The following is a 24,764-nucleotide window of genomic DNA, read 5'->3' as shown; positions in this document are numbered from 1 at the left end:
GAGATGAGAAAGCACAAAATATAAGATAGAATAAAGCAAAGGTCATGTAGAAAATGACATCGGGGCCAGGCGCGGTGGCTCATGCCCTTAATCCCAGCAATTTGAGAGGCCAAGGTGGGTGGATCACCTGAGGTCAGGAGTTTGAGACCAGCCTGGCCAACAAGGTGAAACCCCATCTCTACTGAAAATACAAAAAATCAGCCAGGTGGGGTGACACGTGCCTGTAGTCCCAGCTGCTTGGGAGGCTGAGGCAGGAGAATCACTTTAGCCCAGGAGGCAGAGGTTACAGTGAGCCGAGATTGCGTCACAGCACTCCAGCCTGGGCAGCACAGTGAGACTCTGTCTCCAAAAAAAAAAAAAAAAAAATTGCAGTCACGGCTGAAGAAGGGTACAGTAACATCTTTGGGAACAGGAGGCACTTAGGAAAGTCTTCTTGGAGAGAAGGTCAAATGGACCTTGAGAAAGGAGTAGACCTTTCTTCTTTCCTTTTTTTTTGCATCAATTTTAATAGGCAGGAATTGGGGAGGAGAGGATTCTAGATGGCGAGATTGACATGGCAAAGGCACAAAGCAGGGGCACTCTTTCAGCACACTTTTGAAAAATAACAGCTGTCCTGGTTTGCCTCTTGTATGGTGAAGTAGTGAAAGTCTGGAAAGTCAAATTGAGGGACATATTGTGCAAGATGTTGTACTGAATCCTGGGGTCATTGGGAGGTGCTGAATGGCTTTTGAGACAGGCAGGTGGTGATTTGATGTCTGCTTTAGAAAATTAGTTTCACTGTTGTGTATACTGAAGAGCCCAGTTACGGGCTGGACTCGTGAGGGGTTTGTTGGTTGTAAGTGACAGGAACCCAACTCAAATTAGTTTAGGCCAAAAAGAGAATGTATGGGTTCATGGAACCCAAACTAAGAAAAGAGACAGATCTGGCTTCAGGGCTGATTAGATCCAGGGCCTCAATGCTGTCAAGTCAGATTGTTATCTCCTATTCCTTCACCTCCTATTCTCTCTTTCCCCATGCTTCTTGCTGCCTGCCAGCCTCCCTGTCCTCGACTGTCCATAGTTTACTTTTTGATCTTTTGAGCAAAGTTGCCATGTGTTTGAGTTTGTCACCAAGGCATTATACAAATATTAGGCAATTTTGTTATTTCGATATGTTTTTAATTTTTTTAATTATTTTTAGTTTTCGTGGGTACATAGTAGGTGTATATATTTATGAGATACATGAGATATTTTGATACAGTTATGCAATGTGTTATAATCACATCAGAGTAATTGGGGTATCCCTCGCCTTAAGCATTTATTCTTTGTATTACAAATAACCCAATTATACTCTTTTAGTTATTTAAAAATGTATGATTAAATTATTTTTTACTACAGTCACCTTGTTGTGCTAGCAAATACTAGGTCTTACTCATCCTTTCCATTTTTTTTTGTACTCACTAATTAACGCTTTCCACTAGCCCCTGTCCCCTACTACCCTTCCCAATCTCTGGAAGCCCTCCTCCTACTCTCTACCTCCGTGAGTTCAATTATTTTAATATTTAGTTCCACAAATAAGTGAAAACATGCGAAGTTTGTATTTAGACCCTTTTTAATAGCTTTCAAAAGCTTTGAAATACCTAGTTTGTTCCTAAGTATAGGGCTACTGTGTTTTAAAACAAGTGCCAGAAAGTAGCTTTTAGTTTACTGTTAGGAGGAATTCTATTCCCCTGCCCTTATGTTTCCATAAGAAACTTCTGCTTTACTCCCATGGAAGAGAGAGGTTGGAAGGAAGGGCGGCTGACTCGTCCCCTGCCCCCTTTCCTCTCTCCCTTTTGGGATCTGGTTGCCCACAGAGCTTGTGTGTTACCTCGCCTCCTGTTTCTATGTGGGTAGGCCTGGGGGCCCATCTGTTTCCATTCCCCTGTTGGAGCTTGACAGTCCTGAGACTATTTCCCTTGCAGCCGACCTGGCAGGTGTCTGCCTCTCTGCAGATCAGACTCTCCCACAGGAGGGTTGCCCCAGGGTCTAAACTTGTGGGAAGTAGTAGAAAGCTCATTTGGCTTTTGGACTCAGCTTTGTTTGCCAATGAAATACTGACCATTGACAGCAAGGAAATTTCTTATTTTCTCTTTCTTTTTTCTTTTCTTTTTTTTTTTTTTTTCTTTTTTTGAGACAGGGTCTCACTCCATTGTCCAAGCTGGAGTGCAGTGGTGTGATCTCAGTTCACTGCAACCTCCACTTCCTGGGCTCAAGTGGTCCTCCCGCCTCAGCCTCCTGAGTAGCTAGGACCACAGGTGCGTGCCACCATGCCCAGTTAATGTTTTTGTATTTTTGATAGAGACATGGTTTCGCCATGTTGCCCGGGCTGGTCTTGAACTCCTAAACTCAAAGAGATCTGCCTGCCTCAGCCTCTCAAAGTGCTTGGATTACAGGAATGAGCCACTGCACCTGGCCGGTATTTTGTTTTTCATTTGCCTGACTCCTGTCACTAATTCCCAACTAATTCCAAAAAGACAAGAAAGGGTTGGTTTATTAATAAGTTACCAAAGCTCCAACAACTATGAGACAGGTGAGGATTTTTGGGCTGGGGCTGGGTTTTCTTTTTTATTCCCTTTTTCTTCCCTGTCTTAATAGAGTACCTGGCATGTAGAAAGTGCTTACTATTTGTTGCGTGTAAGTTAAGGGTACTAGAGTAGAGATGCCAGTTAGAAGACCTCAGCAGCAGTGAAGGTCTGAGCTAAATCAAAGAAAGTAAAAATGGAAAAGGGAGAAGGGACAAGAAACTATGACAGGGTGGAATTCTACAAGTATTCTCATGTGCAAAATGGCATATACAAGATTATGGTTCGGGTGCAGTGGCTCACACCTGTAATCCCAGCACTTTGGGAGGCTGAGGTGGGTGGACCACTTGAGCCCAGGAGTTCAAGACCAGCCTGGGCAATATGATGAAACCCCATCTCTACCAAAGATGCAGGAAAATTAGCCGGGCATGGTGGTGTGTGCCTGTGGTCTCAGCTACCTGGGAGGCTGAGGTGGGAGGATCACCTGAGCCTGGGAAGTTGAGGCTGCAATGAGCCGTGATTGTGTCACTGCACTTCTGCCTGGGTGATAGAGAACTTGTCTTAAAAAATATATAAAAATTAAAAAAAAAAAGATTATGCATTGCAGCATCATTAGTAATAGAAAAGATTGAAAACCTTTTAACTAGGGGCTTGGTTAAGTAAAATATGGTATGTCTACTCAATATAAGAAAAAATACAAGAGGCCAGGTGTGGTGGCTCACGCCTGTAATCCCAGCACTTTGGGAGGCCGAAGTGGGTAGATCACCTGAGGTCAGCAGTTTGAGACCAGCCTGGCCAATATGGAGAAAACCTGTCTCTACTAAAAATACAAAAAATTAGCCAGACGTAGTGGTGGACGCCTGTAATCCCAGCTACTCAGGAGGCTGAGGCAGGAGAATCGCTTGAACCCAGGAGGCAGAGGTGGCAGGGAGCCGAGATCGCACTATTGGGCTCCAACCTGGGCAACAAGAGTGCAACTCCATCTAAAAAATAGAAGGAATACAAGAACTTCTTTGTTACTGATTTAGAAGGATTGCTGAGATACATTAAATGAAAAGAACAAGGAGTAGGATTGTGTGTACTGTGCTACCATTTGTGCAAAAAAGGGGGAAAGGGGAAGATATATTTCTTTTTTTTAAAAATACATACAATACCTCTGGGAGTTACACAAGAAAAAATAAAGGTTGCCTGTGGGGAGAGGAAATGGGGGGCTGGGAGGCAGAAGATAGGAAGACGTTTTCCTGTACAGTCTTGTATACTCTGAGTTTTGAACCAACTGAATGTGTTATCTCTTTAAATAATAAAATACAAATACATAGATACAGTCATACACGTTTCAAAAGCAACATGGTGGTGGGAGCAGTAGCAGGTCTGGTGACTGATTCGATGTGGGATGTGAGAGAAGACATGGGAGATGACTCTGAACTTTGCAGCCTGAGTGACTGGCAAAAGGGCAGCCTTTTGCTAACAGAGTCAGGAATGCAGGAGTGGCAGTAAGTCTGATTAGGGGCACATGATATTTTGGGGGCTACTGGGGTATCCATGGAACCGTGTCCAGTATTTTGAAATCTGAGTTTTCAGTTGGGGAGAAAGATTCGAGTTGGAGATTTGGTTTGGAGAGTCATTAGAACAGAGCTAATATGTGAAGACTCAGGCACGATTGAGATTTTCAGGGAGGGAGGTGGACTGAATAGAAGGGAGAGGGATGCGGATCTTCGCCAGTCAAGGTGACACAGAGTTAAGGATGCTGCTCATAGACTGCAAGCACGGAACAGAACTCATTTGTTGCTGCTCCTTGTGCCCTAAGAACAGGGAGGAGGATGGTCTCACTCCCTGCCAGGACGTCCTGGCCCTTTTCTGGATGCCATGCTCACTGTTGAGCTCAGCATCCCCTGCAGGAATAACTGCTAAAAGTAATCATTTTTCCTCAAGGAGGTTATGCCATTACTAAGAATTCTATTCCTTTGACTATTTCAGTCTTCACTTCTTTCAACTTTCATATTCCTCAAGGACCAGTAACCCATTTTTGGTGCTAACCTCATCTCAAAGTACAGTACAGCACACCATAAGGGCACACTATAAATAGGGATTAGATAGTATTACTATTTTTAATCAGTGCTTTTAAGAGGCAAAAGGCAATTGTTTGGGCTGTCCTGCCCTAAATTCACCTTAGCCAGCACTCATTTTTATAAATCTAATTTTGTCCTTAGAAACAGGCTGGTTGTTTTCTTGTCATCTCGTATAGTAATAAATGTTCTTAGTTCAAATACTTTTGCTTCCTGTGTTTCCATAAGTTTGGCTTATCTATTATTTTGCTTTCTGTGAAGAACATCCCCCCTTCCCTCATCACTCTCAATCACCATTGATTTCATAGTTTCTTTTTTTCAGGAGACTATCTCAGAATCAGAGCAGCTTAGTGAAGTAAACATTTTAGAAAATCTTTCAAAAATATAGTTTGACCTTAAAAGCACAGAGTAAGCTGCTTTTCTTCCACTACGTGGTCTGAATGTGTCTGAAGAAAAACAGAGCACAGATAACATGGAGTGGACCTAAATTGGTCCAGAAATTTGGAATACAATACAGAGACCATTTGAAAAGTAGCTCCGTGCCCCCCGATCCCTTAATGCAAAATTCATGTCAGTTCTACAGCATTTATTTTTATGTTTGAGACTAAGAATTTCTCACATATTGGTATTGGCAATGAAAGGGATCAGAATATGCCGCCCCAAAATATACCACTTTGGCAGAAGGATTATTTTGAGCTGAAGGCAGTTGGAAAAAAGCAGACACAGGAAGAACTCTCTGCCCTTTTTCTATCTGCCTAAAAGCAGGGCATAAATTTCCAATTGTGAAGATGCCCCCTCCCCTTGCCTGCACCAAGAGGAGAACAACACTTATCACCAGAGATGGAGATAGAGATGAGACAAATGCTACTAAATAACCTTTAACTACCATTAGTTTCCCCCACATATACCTTCTAACAAGTTACCAGCCCTAGAAACCCCAAACCCTTTTTCCTTTGTCTAGTCACTTCTCCACAATTTATCACCCTCTGTCAAAATAGTATATAAGCCCCCCAGTGTAAGTGCCTTTTGGATTTTTATTTGTTTTCTGTGGAACGTCCCTGCATGTGAAATTAAACATAAAACGTGTATACTTTTTCTCCTGTCAATCTGTCTTTTTCCAGTTAAATTTGCAGGCCTCAGGGAGAAAACTAAGAGGGTAGAGGAAAAGTTTTTCTTCCCTGATGGTTATGTTCCTAAAGCAAGAAACTTGTAGACTACAGCAAATTCTGGCTTGCCCCTAGACATCTACAGAGAACTTTTTTCTTCTCTGTTGATGAGAAGCATGGATACACAGCCTGTTTATTCAAATATTGATTGTGTAAGCTGGACACCACAGTAAGTGCTTCATATGTCTTTTTTCATTAAATCCAATGGGAAGGCACTATGATGATAAGTATTTGTTGAGTTAACTCGTTAATCAAACCATCAAACCCCATTATATAGTTGTAGGAACTGAGGTCCATGAAGGCGATGTTTATTGCCTAAGATCAGGCAGTGAGTTAGTGGTGAGTCAGACAAGGCTAAGTAGATACCAAGCAACATTTATGCACATACACTTTCTCTACACATGTAGATATTTATTTAAGTTTAAGTGCTGAGTTCTATATTTTCTGTATATGATCTTTGTTTTGGAATTTTTTGTTAAGCTATAATTTACATGCAATAAAATGCAGATATCTTAAATATACAGTGGGATGAATTTTGACAGTTGTAACTGATTGATTTTTTAATGTTATGGTGTCAGTCAGTTCCTCTTAATTGCATTACCTATGTATTGAGAAACATCAATCTCTAGACATAGGGAATGTCATCATGAACTGACAGCTAGTGAGCCATGTGACAATTTATTCACTGTGATTGCTCCCACAGTATTTTCTTTGTTCACTTCTATTAGTGGCATTGTATTAACCCCTGAAACGAATTTTTTTGGATGAACCTGAGGCAATATTTATAGCATTTTTATGTCTGACTCAAAAACGAATTTCATGAATATGCTGTATAAGGCAGTTCACTTCAGCTGTTAGTGGAATTGTGAGCCGAGGGATTGTCTCATGGGCCTGACCCTACAGAAAGTTATGAACTGGTCTATGTATTTGCCCTGTCCCTTCTTTAGACACTTCCCCAATATAGCTGGCCTCACCCTCCCCTGTTACTCCCAGCCTCCTTTACAGAAGGAAAAAAACTGAGGGGACATGATGGCTCTCCTCAGATATTTGAGATATTTGAAGGGCTTTCCTATACAAGTGATTTTAACTTGTTTTATATGGCCCCAAAGGACTGGCTGACTTGCTTGCATTCATTCATTCTTTCATTTAACAAAACCCTACCAAGTACTAAGTCTGTACCAGATAGTATGTTAGGTGTTTAGGCTCAGTACTGAAAAAAACCAACAGGGAACCCATTGTGAAGCTTAAATTGTAGGTGGGGAGGCGGGTGTTAATCAGATACCCTCTTTGTAATTCCTAGTTTGGGAGGGAGAGTCAGGAAGAAGGAGGAGTTTGGAGGGGGCATTCTAGGAGCTAAGGGCAGCTCAGCAAATGGAAAGGAATAGGAGAAAGGCAGTATGGCTGGAGTGCTGAGCGGGGAGTGGTGCCAGACTAGGCAGGTGGTTGGGGGTGTGGGAGTGATGGTGAAGAAGTTAAGAAAAGATGAAGGATGTAGGTGTAGGACCAGCTGGTGGAGATAAAGGTGTGATGGATTTCAACTCAATATAGAAAAAAGCTGTTTAACAGGAAGAAGGGAGGACCTGGGTTGTGGGGGTGTTTCTTATCACTGAGAGTGTGCAAGTAGAGACTGGATGGCTATTTTTCAAGTATCTGGTAAAGGCTTCACAATTGCAGATAAAAGATTAGACACTAGAAGGTCCTTAAGTCTCTGGACTTGGAAGTCTCTGAAGTCTCTTCTAACCCAGTGAAAGAGACAGAGATGAGATGGCTTCCTGGGATTTTGTAGAGAAGATGCCTTTCATTGGCATCTAGTGGGTGGGAAATGAGTTGATCAGCATCTCTTAGGGTGACTGTAACAGAATCACCTATTAAATGTATTTCAGTTTAAAATTTAGGTGCTTGGATCCCATTCCTGAAGATTCTGATTGAGGAGGTCTACGGTAGGAACTGGACATTTACTTATTTAGATGAAAAAAATTATAAAGCAAACTTTAAAACTTTTACCTGGAACAATAGAGACTATCTTTAGGAAATCATGATGGTGAAGGATTTCTTAAGTCAGAAAAACAAAGACCATAAAGGAAAAGATTGAAAATATCTACATTAGAATTTGAAAACTTAATGCTTGCTCAAAGATATCAGAAACAAAATTTGAAAAGAAAAACAACTATCTGGAAGTTGTAACAGAAAAAGTTTGGTAATTTGTTAACAAAAAAGGGTTGGTATTCAGAATATACAAATAATATCTACAGATTCTCACGCCTGTAATCCCAGTACTTTGGGAGGCCGAGGCAGGCAGATCACTTGAGATCAGGAGTTTGAGATCAGCCTGGCCAACATGGTGAAACCCCATCTCTATTAAAAATACAAAAATTAACCAGATGTGGTGGCACATGCCTGTAATCCCAGCCACTTGGGAGGCTGAGGCAGGAGAATCACTTGAACCCGAGAGGCAGAGGTTACAATGAGCCAAGATCGTGCCACTGCACTCCAGCATGGGTGACAGAGCGAGATTCTGTCTCAGAAAAAAAAAAAAAAAAAAATCTACCAATTAATTGGAAAAACACCAACAACATACAAAAAAGGAAGGGGCAAAAGATTTGGAAGAGGCAAACCATGGAAAACATAGCCCAAAAGGCCAATAAGCAAAGAAGAAGATGTTCACGCTCTTGAGTTATCAGAGGAATGCAAATTAAAGCCATACCTCAGTGAGACATCGTTTCATATTCCTCAGACTGGCAAAAACTAATGTCCGACAATCCCAAGTGTTAGCGAGACTCTGGAGCAACTAGAATGCATATGCTGCTCATGAGAGGGTAAAGTGGCACACTCACTTTGGAAAGTGAATGTGACACTATGTAGAAAAAATAACAGTGCACACATCATGACCTTGCAGCTTCACTCCCGGGTATGGAATCTAGGGATATGATTGCACTGGTATTCAAGGTGGCATGTAAAAGGATGTTCTTTACAGCATTATTTAAACATTGGAAACAACCAAAATGTCCAACAATAGGAGAATGGAGGACATTGATGCAGCAGGGTATCATATAGCAGTTAAAGTGGGTGGGTTAGAGCTACAGGCATCACCATGAAGAAATCTCAAGAGCAAATTGTTCAGCCAGAGGAGTTAGTTGCAGGAAGATATGCATGCTATATAGTATTTACTTGTGTAAATTTTTAAAACATGCTAAACAATGCAGTATATTGGAAATGAGTAAGTACATAGTATAAATATAAAACTATGAGCAGGAAGTATAAGCCCAATTAGTGATTGTTTCAGGGGAGGGAGAGATGAAAATGGGGTCAGGGAGAGGTACACAGGAGTTTTATATCTGTAATGTTCATTATATTGTTCTTCATTATTCTGTATCTTGAAATATTTCATAATAAAACAAGTTAGAGACAAAATTCTAGGTGATTCTGATACATAGCTAGGTTTGAGAACCAAGAGCTAGAATCAGTGCTTCTCAGATTTCAGTGTGCATATGAATCCCAGGGAAACCTTGTTAAAATGCTGATTCTGTTTCTTAGGTCTGGGGTGGATCCTGGGACATTGTATTTCTCACCAGCTCATATCAAAAGACCACACTGAGCAGCAAAATCACAATGACCTTGGTGTTCTCTAGGAATCTTGCTACCTAGGGACTGTGCAGAAACACCTGTTCCAAATAGTAGGCATCCCTTCAGGGTCTGGGCACAGCTGGGGGTAGATCTTGTGAATCCCAGTGGGGAAACCTTATGAACCTGGAGAGACAGACTTTTGAGGGATTTCCCCAAAAAAGTAGATCTGCAGGTGGTTAAGGGAGGTATGCCACAACATATGTTGTCTACTGAGTTATTTTCCTTATATTAAGTTTCCGTTTAATACAATTTGGTCATGCATTTATAGATCCCATGTGGAGTGATGTTTCCCAAACTAAATTATACTCTGGGCTGGAAAACCCTCAAGTCTTGACCTTACAGGAAAAGAGAAGCCAAGGTCGCTGTCACTGAAGAGTTAAGACAGGAGGGAGCAGGTGTGCAAGCATCGTACTTCACGGGAACCACTTAGTTGGTAATGTTTCCCAGGTTTCTGGATGATGGGTCTTGAGCTGAGAAGAGTGTGACAGACCTCCCCGGCTTCTGCTGTGGGCACCCACACCCGAAGACTGCATATGCTACTGACGAAGGGGATAAAAAGAGGCTGTTTTACAGTTTGCCAGATTTGCTATATACATATTGTGCTTTGCTTGCACAATATTTTTGTTCCTGTGAAGTCCTGTGTACTTTGTATCTTTCTTTCCCACTGCACTGTAAGCTGTATGAGAGCAGGGACCACATATCTCTGGTTTAGCACCTGGCACAGTGCCTGGTACCTTGTAGGTATTCAGTAACCTTTTTTTAAGTGAGTGAAACTCAGATACAGTATTTTAAATTAAACTTTTTATTTTGAGATAATTATAGATTCGTATGCAGTGGTAAGAAATAACACAGAGACATCTCATGTGCCCTTTACCAGGTTTCCCCCCGGGGCAGCGTCTTGTGTAACTATAGTAACTATGGTACTGTATTGCAAGCAGGAAATTGACATTGAGACATTCCACTGATGTTTAGATTTGCCCAGTTTTACATGCAGTTTAATTGCATGTGTAGGTTCCTGTATCTACCTGTATTCACAGACAAATACAGAACAGTTCCATCCCCAAAGGCTATCTTATGTTGCCCTTTTATAACCACACCTCCCTCCAACCTCCCTCTATAACTCAGTCATTTCAAGAATGAATCATACAATTTGTAACCTTTTGGGACTGACATTTTCCATTCAGCATGATTCCCTGGAGATTCATCCAAGTTGTTGCATACATCAGTAGTTTGTTCCTTTTAATTGCTCAGTAATATTCTGTGGTGTGGAGGTACCACAGTTTGTTTGACTGTTTGCCCTTTGAAGGACATCTAGGTGGTTTCCAGTTTTTGGCTGTTAGCAATAAAGCTGCTTTGAACATTTTTGTGCAGGGTGTTGACCATACATTTTCATTTTTCTGGGATAAATGCCCAAGAGTGCAATTGCTGGGTCACATGGTAACTGCATATTTCACTTATAAGAAACTGCCAAACTGTTTTCTGAAGAGGCTTAGCTTAAAATTTTATAGTCCCACCTGCCATGGATGACTGGTCCAGCTTCTCTATTTCCTTGCCAGCATTTGGTATGGTTACTATTTTTTATTTTAGAGATACAGTAGTAAAGGCACTGATAGAGATCATTATTGAAAGGAATCTTGCAGTGAATTGCCACAAGACTGTATTAATGTTAGTGAACCACATAAATTTCAGGGGCACATGTCTGCCTCAGAAACTTAGTGGACATACTGATTCTGTAGGAGGTGTGCTTTCCAGAATTAGAGAAAAGAAAAGTAGAATGAGAAAGATGACTGAAAAACGTAAACAATAACTTCAAATGTACTTGAAAGCATGTCTGAGAATGTATACTGGCAATTGGTGGGGGGTGCAGGGAGAAGAGAAAGGGAAAGGAACCCACCTGTGTTCAAGTAGAGCAAATGTAGTAATTTATTCAGAATTCATTTATTCAACAAATATTTATCAAGTGCCCTGTTATGAACCAGGAACTCTATAAGGTACATCAGGGCATGGCGATGGCCAAGACAGGTAAGATCCATGACAATTAGAATAACTAGCATTTATTTAGTGACTACTGTGTGCCATATGATCTCTTTCAGTCCTCCCATGGAGACAGATACTGTTTTAACCTCCCGTTGCAATGAGGAAACAGGCTCAGAGAGGATAAGTAACTTGTCTGAGGTCACAGCGGTCGTGTGTGATGGAGCTGAAATTCAAATCCAGGAGTATCTAACCACTTTATGGTTGGTGGATCTTGCTAAGGGATGGTAAACTTAAGATCCTGGTACAAGGAACACATGGTATTGTACCCCCAGAAACACAACAGGGGAGCAGGGAACCGTCTGGAGAGTTAGAAGAATCAAAGTGCCCTGATTTCCTGGGTCCCCTTTTGCTTTGGAAATCTTTCTGCTTACTTCCTACTTCCTATGTCTCAGAGGCCTTCAAGAGGACAGAATTGTTCCGTTTCATTATTAGAAGTTAATGTGGGCCAGGTGCGGTGACTCACACTTGTAATCCCAACACTTTGGGAGGCCGAGGCAGATGGATTGCTTGAGGCCAGGAGTTTGAGAGCACCCTGGACAGCATGGCGAAATCCTGTCTCTACAAAAATATGAAAATTAGCCAGGTGTGGTGGTGCGTGCCTGTAGTCCCAGCTACTTGAGAGGCTAAGGTGGGAGGTTTGCTTGAACCTGGGAGTTCAAGCCTGCAGTCAGCTGCATGCTGCCACTGCACTCCAGCCTGGGCAACAGAGTGAGACCCTGTCTCGAAAGAAAAAAAGAAAAGAAATTAATGTCATCACATCCCTGCTTTTCTGTGGCACTTTACTTATCTTCAGGAGGAGAGACAGCTGGTCCCTTCTGTGCAAGAAGCTATTCTAGCACCTGTTGTTAGGAGGCCCTGGGTTCCCTACAAGCCTAAACCTACAGTCTGGCACATGGTTTAGCTTCTCTGTCCCTCAGTAAGGAGAATCCCTTCCATCTGTTTCTTACTGTCTGCCTATAGTGGGGCAGTGGCTGAGGCCTTTTCCTAGAGCTCCTGACTGTTGGTAGGCTTCTGAACAACTGCCTGTTACTTCTTACAAATTCTCTACTGATCTAGAAGAGTCTCCCTTGTCGCTGTTGGCCTTAACTCTTCCACCAGGCCTGGACACTGCTGAGGCCTGGCCTTGTGGGGTCTGTTGTAAGGTCAGCACTAATCTCAGTGTCAGTTGAGTGATGACCTGGATCACTGAGTTTGGCTTCCCCTTGGGGGCTGGCTGACTCCCTTTTCTTTCCTTATCCGTTTTAACAACTCTTGACTCTTTGGAGGAGGTTGTCCTGCTTTCCAGGAATGTGACTTACATCATGGAAATCTGTCTAGCTTCTACGTGGAGCTGGAAATCTTTGCTCTCATCCCAGGCCATATTTAGAGATTTAACATGGAGGTCCTCAGCTATGTTCATGCCTGCGAAGTGTGATTCAGCATCCTCACACGTTGAATTGCCAAAGCAGAAGGGTTTATATTTAGAGCCTGGACCACGTTGCCTGTGGGAAACTTGAAGTTCTTTTTGGTACTTCAGGTCACTTCCTCTAGCCAGGTTTCAAAGTGTCTTCCCCCTGTCGTGGCAACAGTGGGTCCCAGGTATTTTCTAGGTGAGGTCAAACTGCTAGGCCAACGCTTTTAGGGAGGAGATGTAGTGCTGAAACATGATGCCACCCTCAGCGCTGCCCGGGGAAGCCTGCTGCTTGGCCCTGGGTCTCCCTTACTGCTACTCAGGGATAAGAGGCAAAGCATTTTATTTAAAATTATTTTAAAATTTAGTAACCACTTACGCCAACTTTCTAAAAACCCAAGAGGCATTCATATTACTAATAAGAGCTGGCTGGATGTGGTGGCTCATACCTGTAATCCCAGCACTTTGGGAAACTGAGGTGGGAGGATCACTTGAGGCCAGAGTTTGAGACCAGCCCTGGAAACATTGTGAGACCCCCCCCACCTCCATCTCTACAAAAAAAATTTTTTTAATTAACCAGGCATGTAGTCCCATCTACTCAAGAGGCTAAGGTAGGAGGATCGCTTGAACCCAGGAGTTCAAGCCTGCAGTGAGCTATGATTAAACTACTGCACTCAAGCCTGGGCAACAGACATTGTGCTTAGAACCTTGTCTGCTTTTTCTTGTTTATTCTTTATAACCCTGCTAAGTAGATGATATTTTCAATTGCACTGTACAGATGAAGGAACTAATGCCCGGAGAGGTTGAGAACCCATATCTGTGACTGAAGTCCATGCTTTGAGGGACTACATTGCATCTCCTCCCGTGGATAGAAACCTGGATTAAGGCCTTGTCCTTCCTTATAAAGAGTGCTGCAGAATGGTTAACAGGTTTCCCAGGATTCCTGAGTCATCTGGAAAAGGTGTATGTTTCAAAGCATTGTTTGTGGACCACCTGCATCAGGATTCCACTGGCTGCTTGTTAAAATCACAGATTAACTGACTTACAACCTCTCAGAATAGGGCCAGGGAATCCGCATTTTTGCAAAGCTCAGACTCTAGTCTGAGCAACATGTCCTCTGACATGGTGTCAGAATTTTTTTCACTGACACACTAATCAGTTTCTGGGTAGGCCTAAAACCAACAGTAGGGATTCGGGAGACTATACTACGGGGGTTGGCAAACTTTTTCTTTAAAGGGTCAGTTTGTAAATAGTTTGGGCTTTGTGGGCCGTATGGGTCTCTGTTGGAGCAATTCAACCCGGGGCTGTTATAATCCAAAAGCAACCATAGACAGTTCATAACCATTGGGCATGGCTATGTTCCAATAAGACTTTGTTTTCAAAAACAAGTGGTGGGCTGAATTGGGCTGTAGTTTGCCAACCCCTGATCTAGAGTCATCCTGGCCCACCAGCCCTCTGACAAACCCTGTTTGTGGACCTTATTCTTACACTACTTTCTATTACCTATGGAGAGCTATATCAACTAAGATAAAATTACCTAATGTAACAGGTAAACCCTGACTCCTGGTGACTTAAGGCAATAAAAAGTTATTGCTCACTCATATCAGAGTCCAGTGAGGCTACTCCTGGTTAGAATCTTCTATGTGGTCATTTAAGACCCAGACGCCTTCATATTGTGGCTGTATCCCTCTTCCGCCCCAGAGTCCTCTCTATGAAGCTAGCAGATAAGAAAAGAGACCAAGGATTATTCATGGGAAGGTTTTTTGGTTTTTGGTTTTTTGTTGTTTTTTTTTTGAGACGGAGTTTTGCTCTTGTTGCCCAGGCTGGAGTACAATGGTGCAATCTCAGCTCACCACAACCTCCGCCTCCCTGGTTCAAGTGATTCTCCTGCTTCAGCCTCCCAAGTAGCTGGGATTACAGGCATGCACCACCATGCCTGGCTAATTTTGTATTTTTTTTTTAGGAGAGACAGGGTTTCTCCATGTTGGTCAGGCTGGTCTCGAACTCCTGACCTTAGGTAATCCTCCCCCTTCGGCCTCCCAAAGTGCTAGGATTACAGGCATGAGCCACTGCACCCAGCCTTCATGGGAAGTTTTTATGGGCTGGGTCTGGTAGAGGTGCCCCTCATTTCTACCCATATTTCTTTGGCCAGAGCTGTTATTGTTTGGGATCCAGAAACTGATTTCTCAAGTCCATGAAGCCCTTGGTCTCTCGATTCATTCTGTTTTCGTCTGTCTTTGCTTGAAACCCCTCCAGTTCTTTCCTGGGCTTGTCTCTTCGTTGTGAAGAACCTTGTTAAGTTCAGCCAAGAGGAGCCAGTGCTCAGCTTCACTCTGATTGTTTCTAGCCACTTTCCCTAGAGCTGCAGGCTCGCTGAGTACATGGTCCACCTTCTGAATGACTGCAGGTGTAAGTTTTACCAAATATTTTGCTACCATCTAATATAGATTTCTATCTCTTCAGCCTCTGAGATCCATTTCCTCACTGGCTGCTGCCTTCCTACTACTTTAGGTTGTTGTTATTACGGCACTTCTGTATTAGTTCAGGTAAACGGCAGCTTTAACAGGTAGACTCAAATTCTACCTGATTAACACAACTAAATGTTTGCATTTTGCTCACATCATATTCTAGTACAGATGTTTTTCGTGGTGTAGCCTTCCATACAGACATTCTTCATGGTGTGGCCTTCCCTGTGGTCAATCAGAGACCCACGTTTTTCCATCTTGAAGCTCTGCCCTCCTGCAGGTCTCTACAGCCTCTCCGTCCAGCTGGCCACAGGCTAGGAGATCAGGCACATTTCAGAGGATGTGCTGGAAGTGATGCATATTCATCACTTCAGCCTATGTTGTCTTGGCCAGAGCTCAGTCACATGGCCACACATCCTGCAAGAGGGACTGGAAAATGTAATCCAAGCCCAAGACAAAAGGAGGACAGGTTTGGCGTGCACATAACGGTGGCCGCCTTATAGGCCAGGACTCTGGACTGAGGGAATAATGACCAGCAGGGAATAATAATGGCTCATTAGTGGGGGTGGCAGTGGGCAGCCTGCCCTGGTAGAAGAGGTGCTGTCAGTCTTTAGCCAGTATGATTCAAAAGATATACAAATACCTTCATTAATGCAATAAGCATTTACTGCATGTCCACTATGTGCCAGGCAGTAGGCCAGACGCTGGGCCTTGGGAGGAGAACAAAGCTCCCCTTGGAGCTCTGGGTGAGCCACTCTACTCATAACCCTTGTGCTGGAGGCCTAGAGGCCAGAGAGCGTAGGAAGGGAAGAGGGAAGTGGCTAAGTCTTTTTAACTGGCTGGTTTGAGTGCCTCCTACAACCCAAGAAATGCAGCCCATATAGGTCAGCCTGGTTCCCACTATTAGCAAGCATCCCTCTGCGATATATTGAATGAAATGTAATATGGGGGAAGGGAGGGCAACACACAGTGGACATTCTCTTTATAGCTCACTCCCTGGTTGTTTTCATAGGACATTGTTTTCCTTCTGTGAGGCATCTAAGGAAGGTGGTGGGTCTAGGATGTAGGGTTATGTGTTTGTGTCTGGCTGCTGGTAAAGTTAGGGACTTGGCACCATGTCTCAGAACCCCCTCAGCAGAGCTGATGGCAGCACAGGGAGGACCCAGTGCTCCACATCCTCACTTTTTTCGTATTCTTGGCTATTCATGTTATAAGCTGTTGCTGTTGTTGATTTCCTAGTGGGCCTGGCTGAAATTGAAGCGTCGGGTTGAACTCTGGGCAGACAGAACATTTAGTCAACAGCCATTGGGCATCCGCTCTGTGCCCGATCTCTGTCCAAGTCCACCAGCACTCCTCTCACTGGAGCGGCCAGTAATGCGGGCTTGGTGACTGATATGTAGGGCAATGGCAGTAGCTTCCAGGAAGGTTTTCAAAATGGGCTAAGAAAATGGGCATAGAGGACATATTTAATACAGACTGAAATTGACCATGGAGGGAAGGTTTTTATTCTTTTTTGGAGATTTTTGGGTAGCAAATCTTATCACTAAAAGCAAGAATGTAGCCTGGGTAATTTCTGGAACACTCTTTCAAACTGCATACATTGATTTGTTGCCCATTTTCAGCTAAGAGAGAGAGGACTACAAAAGGTTAAATTTCTCATATAAGATTAATTCAGCCATCTCTATGAGATGGTGGAAGCAGAATACCATTAGACTCTCTAATCTCATTTCTCTCATGCTGTCTTTCTTGGAGCCTGTCAAACAGTGTCCTGGCAGAGAGTCAGTTCTCTGCTTGCTAAACATCAGAGTCAGTCTCTTTCTGCATGTGCCAAGAGGGCTGTAATTTAGAAAATGTAACCTACCGTTTAAGGAAGGATGAAAAGGTACTAAATGCACCTTTCTTTGCATGTTAGATCCCAAATATTTTGAATCTAGTAAACATGTTATTCCTATATAATTTTATTTTCTATGTTATCGTAGAGTTATTTGCATGACATATTAGAACCAAACTTATTAAAACTGTTTATATTTTGTGGATCTCATGTGGTTTCATGAGTATTGCTTGGGTGCTAAATATACTAACTAATAAGATATGTGCCTTTTGAGTGTGCAACTGTGCATTCAGGATGAAAACGTAGTAACAATTTTGCCCTTGTTTTAATTGCTCTTCAACAACATGTGATTTTTGAAATCTGATGTAAGCCTTTTTTGGGGGTGGGTAGCTGCTGCTATGTAAAAAGCTGAAAATACTTGGACACTAGATTTTCTGTTAGTTCTGGTCTTTTTTCATATTGCCACATAAAAATCCTAAATTAAAGGGGGATAGGGGGTGGAGCCTACCAGGATTGTGAAGTTTCTTTCTCTTACTTAAAATATAGCATTAAATAATGCTGGTTATTTTTATGTTGCATATTTGGGACAAAGAGGCTCTCTTAAACGAAAGATAATTGCAAGATCCGGTTCAGCAGCTTTGTCCCTTGCCTCAAGTTTACTGCAGGGCTTCTCTCCTCTCTGGTTATACAGAAATGAAATTATAAACCACCAGTAGCCTTGGAAATTTCAATCGATTCCAAATGACTAAATATTTAATTCAATCATTGCCTATACTTCCAGGGATGACTCTGGCATTTGCTTTTTATTGAGGGCTCCATGAAAGCCAGGCTCTGCAATGGCTGCTGGGGACTGTGTCTGTTGCAAGGAGGCTCCCCTGCAGTGAGGAGCCGGGGCACTGCAAGTCTCTTCCATAGCAGCCCTTTTTGCAAATGGTAGTTGATTTTTGCAGAAGGTTTGTGGCCAGATCGCTATGTATAATACTGATGAAGCATTTTTGTTCCAGCTCTGTCTCGGAAGACCTAGGCTGTAGACGTGGGGATTTCAGTAGGAAACATTATGGATCTGTGGAGCTGGTAAGTTTATGCTGTCTGTTCAGTGGTAGTACATTGATTTAGATTAGAGACGATCGCCAAGCTCATCAGATCTTTTGTTGTATATTTACTGTTAGACCATGTGGGTACAGTGTAAGGATTGGATTGGAATAAATAACTACACAAAGGCTATGATAATTTGATCATCTTTATTTATTTGTTTTTATTGTTACATACTTTTAATCTTGTCTTCCAGTTTGTTAAAAATATGTTATGGCTTGGTATTTTTCTCTGTGTATATAATTAAATAAAACAATTTATGAATTAAGAAAAGTGGCATTTGGCTTATATATGATCTTTTTCCTAAAAGTTTATAAATCTAGTTTTCAAGGTTTAAGTATTATTGAAATACATATTCTGATTTTCTGTATCTTTGCTTTCTGGGTATGTGGTAGGCGTTAGAATATTTATGAGAGCTATTTTTTCCTGTTAAAAGCATATTGTTGGACTAGATAAATGACTATTATAGATGATCAATATTTGGAATGAAAATATCTACATTTTCCTTAATGAGAGACATTGGGGTTTGTGCTATGACTTTTAAAGATTGTATGTTTTCATTTTAAAAGAGCCATAATGAAAGCATATAATAGTCTCAATATTTTTTAAAGATAGAATGTGATTTTTTTCCAATTACATGGAAATCTGAACAAATTTTCAGAAGAGAAATGTGCTCATAAAATTGTATTGATTATTATTTAACACTATTAATGATGTTGTCTACTATTTCTATTTATTAAAAATGAGTTGCTTGTATCTATTTGTGTAGTACCCAATTTTCCCCTATTAATATAAGCTGCATCCTTGCAGAGTTTAAGTAGTAGAAAAATTTATACCAGAGTTGTGTACCAGTGGCATTCTACTTGAACTCAAGCATATATTATAGACTTGACTGTACCTAGCCTGGAGCTGAAAATATAAAATTAGTAAAAGATTTGGTCCTTGTTCTTAAGGAGCTTACTCTCCTCTGGCTGGGCAGATAAGACACGTAAAATATGTGAAGAATGAATTTAGCCACATAAAAGATACCTCAGTTGATTCAGTCAACACCTGTTCTGTCTGTCACTGGTGACACCACACCACTTAGACCACCACCTCCCCTGAAGGAGCAGGTGCATAGCTATAAGTCAGAGTAGGAATTGATACTGTGAAAAAGATGCATGTAGAGCACCACAGGGGTTCAGAGAAGGGAGAAAGCACCCATTCTGGCCAGGGATCTCAGAGACACACCATGGAAGACCTTGCGGAGAGCTATGGGATGTGGGTTAGTGGCAGAGAGGATAGACAGTGGGTATGAGCCAACAGCATGATTCCTGGCAATGCCATGTTCCAAGACAGTGAGCAAATGGTCCTGCCTAGCAAAGAGCTTTGTGATTACAAAGCAAGCAAGCTTTGGAATCAGGTAGGCCTAAGTTCCTATAGCAGGTCTATTACTTATCTTTGTGACCAATTAGGTTACTTCTCTGAACCTCAGTAATGCTGAAGAACATGTGCTCTGAAGTCATTCTTGTTTCATCATTCACTAATTGTATGATCTTGGACTTCCTTTGGCATCAGTTTTCTCATCTATAAAATGGGGATATTTCTATTATCTACCTTAGAGGGTTGTTATGAGGATTAAATGAGATCACGTACATAAAGTACTTAGCACATAAGCACAGTTTATGTTAACTAGCTGCAGACATAAAGACAAAATTCAGCAGCAAAAGTAGAGCCTTGACTGTCAGGTGAACACTTTGGACTTGGCCTAGTAAGTAATACGGAACTCTTATAAAGAGTGATGATACTACTTGGGAGAGATAACATGGGTGTGAAAGATGGACTCTTTAAAGATGTGGGGAAATCACAGAGTATCAGAATGGAAAAGTACTTGAGAGCGTTGGTTCTCAAACTTGAGCAGACATCAGAACTCTCTGGAAGGCTGATTAAAACATAGATTGCTGGGCCCTAGTCCCAGAGTTTCAAATTCAATAGATCCGAGGTTAACCTACAATTTGCAATTCTAACAAGTTCCCAGATTGATACTGATATTGCTGGTCCCAGGATCGCACGTTAAAAAGCTCTGCCCCAGAGGACCTCAGCTAGGTTATCAGTTATCCTCGGCCTGATGAGGTATCCAATCGACCAAACATTGTTCAATCCATTTGTTCACGTTTTTCCTCTGGGGCCATGACTGTGTGTATGTGTATTTGTAGTTGACTTTTTAGAATATTATAAAATAAAATATTTTAAAATTCCATGTATAATCTTACCTTGCAGCAACTGTTTTCATCTCCTTTTGGTTCCTTCCAGTCCTTATAGCTACAAACTTCATTTTACATTGTTATAATGAAATTATATATTTAATTTTGCATTCCTCTTTTTCCATTTATACTGTATTTTCTAAATGTCTTCTCATATAGTCTTCAGAGTCATATTTTAATGGGTATATGATAGGCCAACAGAGTGATAAATGATTATCTGTGTAAATTTTGTAAAATTAGGTCATTCCTCATTTTCCCATATTAAAAATGACGTGCGCTGGTGGTTGGAAAGGTTGGGAAAAGTGAAATGAGCAGAGCTCCACTCTTGTTATCTGAGGATCTCTTGAAATTCTGACTGCAGTGTTTTAAAAGGAGAGTGATGTTTCCTCTCACTTCTGAACAACAGAGTATTATTAAATTACAAACCATTATGTGTCATAGGTTTATGAAAAAATGAGTTTGACTTTTCTTACGCCTGGTGTGATGAAAATTGTTGGGAACCCAATAAGTGTTGGGCGTCTTGGAACTCAGACTTTTCAGAAAGGCACCTAAGATTATATAAAATTGAAATGTTAGCATGAACTTCTCCTGACCTTGAACAAGTCACAAGTCTTGTGAAGAATGAAGCTCGGCCATTCGTATCAGTAATGAGAGAAGACTTAGGGCTTAGTTCTCTAGGTTTCCATCCTGCCTTAGTTTGGTGATGAGAAGGTGGAAACCCAGATCTTGACAGACTCATGGGAGAGCTACTTAGCATTCTTTCAACACATATTTATTGAGGGTCGTCCATGTGTCAGGCACTGTGCAAGTCACTGAGAGTGAGGGGAGAGAAGCAAAACCATTTTTCTGCTCTCACGGAGCCTTCGCTTTAGAAACCAGTAGCCTCACACTGTGTCCCCAGGCTGTGTTGTATCTGGATCTCAGCTGTGTCCCTGCCTTAACCAGGGATTGTTTCCTGAACAGAGATCTGTTCACTCTGGGTCAAGTATAAAGCAATTCACTGAAAGGATATGGGTGAATCTCACAGAAGGGAAGTGCAGCTGCGCCTCATGTGATGGAAAGCCAGCAAGCCACTATTTTCTTTCTCTCTGGTCCCTGTGCTTTCTTGTCTTTACATTTCTCTGTGTCAGTATCATTCTCCTCTCTGCAGAACAGCTTCCTCTGATGGCACAGTTGCCTCTCTCCAGCTCACTTTTCCCAGCAGCCAAAGTGGTGTTTTCTTTTTTAGTTTATTTTTTATTGTGGTAAAACAGACACAACTAAACTTTTCCATTTTAACTATTTTTAAGTGTACAGTTCAGGGGGCATTAAATGCATTTACTTTGGTGTACAACCGTCACTGTTATGCACTTTCAGAATGTTTTCCGTCATCCCAAAATGAAACTCTTTATCAATTAAACACTGTATTCCTATTTGGCAGTTCCTCAAAAAGCTAAAAACAGAGGTTTCCAGCCCCAGGTAACCTCTATTCTACTTTCTGTCTCTGTGAATTTGCCTATTCTAGATACCTCCTGTAAGTGAAATCATGAAATATTTGTTCTTTTGTATCTGGTTTTATTTCTCTTAGCATAATGTTTTCAGGGTTCATCCATGTGATAGTGTGTATCAGAATTTCATTCCTTTTTATAGCTGAATAATATTCCATTGTATGGATACACCACATTTTGTTTATCCATTTATCTGTTTTGTTTGTTTGTTTGTGAGACAGGATCTCACCTTGTCACCCAGGCTGGGGTGCAGTGGCACAGTCATGGCTCACTGCAGCCTAGACCTCTTGGACTCAAGTAATCCTCCTTCCTCAGCCTCCCAAGTATTACAGATGCATGCCACCACACCTGGCTAATTTTTTTTATTTTTAGTGGAGACGAGGTCTCTCTTTTTTTTTTTTTTTTTTTTTTTTTTTTTTCTTTTTTTTGAGACGGAGTCTCGCTCTGTCCCCCAGGCTGGAGTGCAGTGGCCGGATCTCAGCTCACTGCAAGCTCCGCCTCCCGGGTTCACGCTATTCTCCTGCCTCAGCCTCCCGAGTAGCTGGGACTACAGGCGCCCGCCACCTCGCCCGGCTAATTTTTGTATTTTTTTAGTAGAGACGAGGTTTCACGTGTTAGCCAGGATGGTCTCGATCTCCTGACCTCGTGATCCGCCCGTCTCGGCCTCCCAAAGTGCTGGGATTACAGGCTTGAGCCACCGCGCCCGGCCGGAGTCGAGGTCTCTCTATGTTATCCAGGCTGGTCTTGAAATCCTGTACTCAAGCAAGCCTCCTGCCTTGGCCTCCCAAAGTGCTGGAATTACAGGCATGAGCCACCGCACCCAGCGTGTTTATTGATTCATCTGTTAATGAACACTTGAGTGGTTTCTACATTTTAGCTATTAAGATTAATGCTGCTATGAAAATGGTGTACAGATACCTATTGGAATCCTGCTTTTGATTCTTTGGAGTATATTAACTAGGAGTGGAATTGCTGGATCATAAGGTGATTCTGTTTTTAGCTTTTTGAGGAACTGCCAAACTTGTTTCCACCGTGGCTGTACCATTTTACATTTCCACCAGTAATGCACAAAGTTTCTAATTTCTCCACAATCTTGCCAACATCTGTTATTTTCCATTTTTAAAATAATAGTCATTGTAATAGTGCAAAGTGGTTTCTCATTGTGGCTTTGATTTGCATTTCCCTAGTGATTAGTGATGTTGAGCATCGTTTCATGTGCTTACTGGCCATTTGTATATCTTCTTTGGAGTAATGACTATTCAAATTCTTTGTTCATTCTTGAATTGGGTTTTTGTGTTTTTGTTTTGTTTTGTTTTGTTTTGCTGTCAATTTTTAGGAGTTATTTTTATATTCTGGTTATTTGTCCCTTATCGGATGATTTGCAAAAATTTTCTTCCATTCTGTGGCTTTTTTTTTTTTTTACTCTGTTGACAGTATCTTTGATGAAATAAAATTTATTATTTATTGTGTTGTCTATGCTTTTGGTGTTATATCCAAGAAATTATTGCCAAATTCAATGTCCAGGAGATTCTCCCCTATGTTTTCTTCTAAGACTTTTATGGTTTTAGCTGTTACATTTATGTCTTTGAGCCATTTTGAGTTCATTTTTTCTAAGTGGTGTGAGGTAAGAGTCCAGCTACATTCTCATGCATCTGGACATCCAGCTTTCCCAGCACCACTGGTTGAAAAGAATGTCCTTTCCCTATTGAATGGCCTGGTACCCTTGTCAGAAATCAATTGACTATAGATGTGAGGGTTAGTTTCTGGGCTTCCCTTCTATCTCATTGGTCCATATGTCTGTCCTTATGACAGAATAATATTTTAAAATGTTGACAGCACAATGTCTTTTCCTTCTTAAAATGTTTCTTCAGCTGTTCATTGTAATTCGAGGTCAGACCATGTACCAAGCCCTACAAGAACCTATGTGATCCTTACCCTGCCTTTCTCTTTCACCTTCTTTCATGCCGCTTCCTCACTGTGCCTCAAATGTCTGGCCTTTATCCTGGTCTCTAGAACATGCTGAGCTCTTCCCTATCCCAGGATCCCTGTACTTACTAGTCATTCTTACTGATGGCTTCTTGGGGCTTCTCACGGCTGATCTCAGCTTAAATACCATCTTCTCAGAGGGGCCTCCCCTGACCATCCCATGAACATTAGTTCCCTTCTCTGCTATTCTCTAACTCAACATCCTATTTGTTTTCTTAGCAGTGCTTATCACAATCCATATTCATTTCATTTACCACTTACTACTCTGTCTTCTTCATTGTTTTATTTCTAGAACCTGGCACAGGGCCTGGCACATACTATGTTCTTATAAATTTTTTTTATTACTGAAGTGATTTCTGCCCCACCCCGCCCCCCGCCCAGTCCCCATGGTTTACATGGGTTACAGCTCTATTGGCCACTGTGGTCTCTTCATTCTTGGATCCTAATTTCAAATTCCAAATAGAATACTATGGATTGTTTCCTCTTTGTTCAGTTATCTATCCCTGATTCAAACACTTGTGCTCAGGGTAGTGGGGTCATGGACTATAAACATGGCTTTTGAGGCCCATTCCCTCAGCAATGCTTGTGGACAGGGCAGATTTTCTCTGGAGATGACATAGACAAGTCAGTTTCAAAGAAAAGCATGAACTGAGCTGCACCTCCCAAATGTGTTCATTAACATTCCTTCATATAGCGATAATTTAAAAGCTCAAACTAAAGGCACTTAGTGAAAATTTCTGGTGAATCTCACAGAAGGGAAGTGCAGCTGCGCCTCATGTGATGGAAAGCCAGCAAGCCACTATTTTCTTTCTCTCTGGTCCCTGTGCTTTCTTG

The 24,764-nt window shown here is 41.7% G+C and overlaps 1 protein-coding gene across 3 annotated transcripts in view; it reads left to right on the top strand.

The window, feature by feature from the left end:
* Nucleotides 1-24,764, top strand: part of GARNL3 (GTPase activating Rap/RanGAP domain-like 3) — a 179,250-nt gene that overhangs the window by 15,030 nt on the left and 139,456 nt on the right. For 2 of the 3 annotated variants that reach the window (XM_011988461.1, XM_011988456.1), the window contains one exon: nucleotides 18,127-18,196. In XM_011988461.1, coding sequence (XP_011843851.1) covers nucleotides 18,127-18,196 — 70 coding nt within the window. Of the gene's footprint in view, nucleotides 1-16,833; nucleotides 17,174-18,126; nucleotides 18,197-24,764 lie in introns of those variants that run through there. The other variant, XM_011988469.1, reaches the window with a different exon arrangement.

Source organism: Mandrillus leucophaeus, unplaced genomic scaffold (genome assembly GCF_000951045.1).
Source record: "Mandrillus leucophaeus isolate KB7577 unplaced genomic scaffold, Mleu.le_1.0 Scaffold109, whole genome shotgun sequence".
Classification (NCBI taxonomy): Eukaryota; Metazoa; Chordata; class Mammalia; order Primates; family Cercopithecidae; genus Mandrillus; species Mandrillus leucophaeus.
Note: the sequence above shows the minus strand (reverse complement) of the source record. Positions and strands in the feature narration are given on the sequence as shown.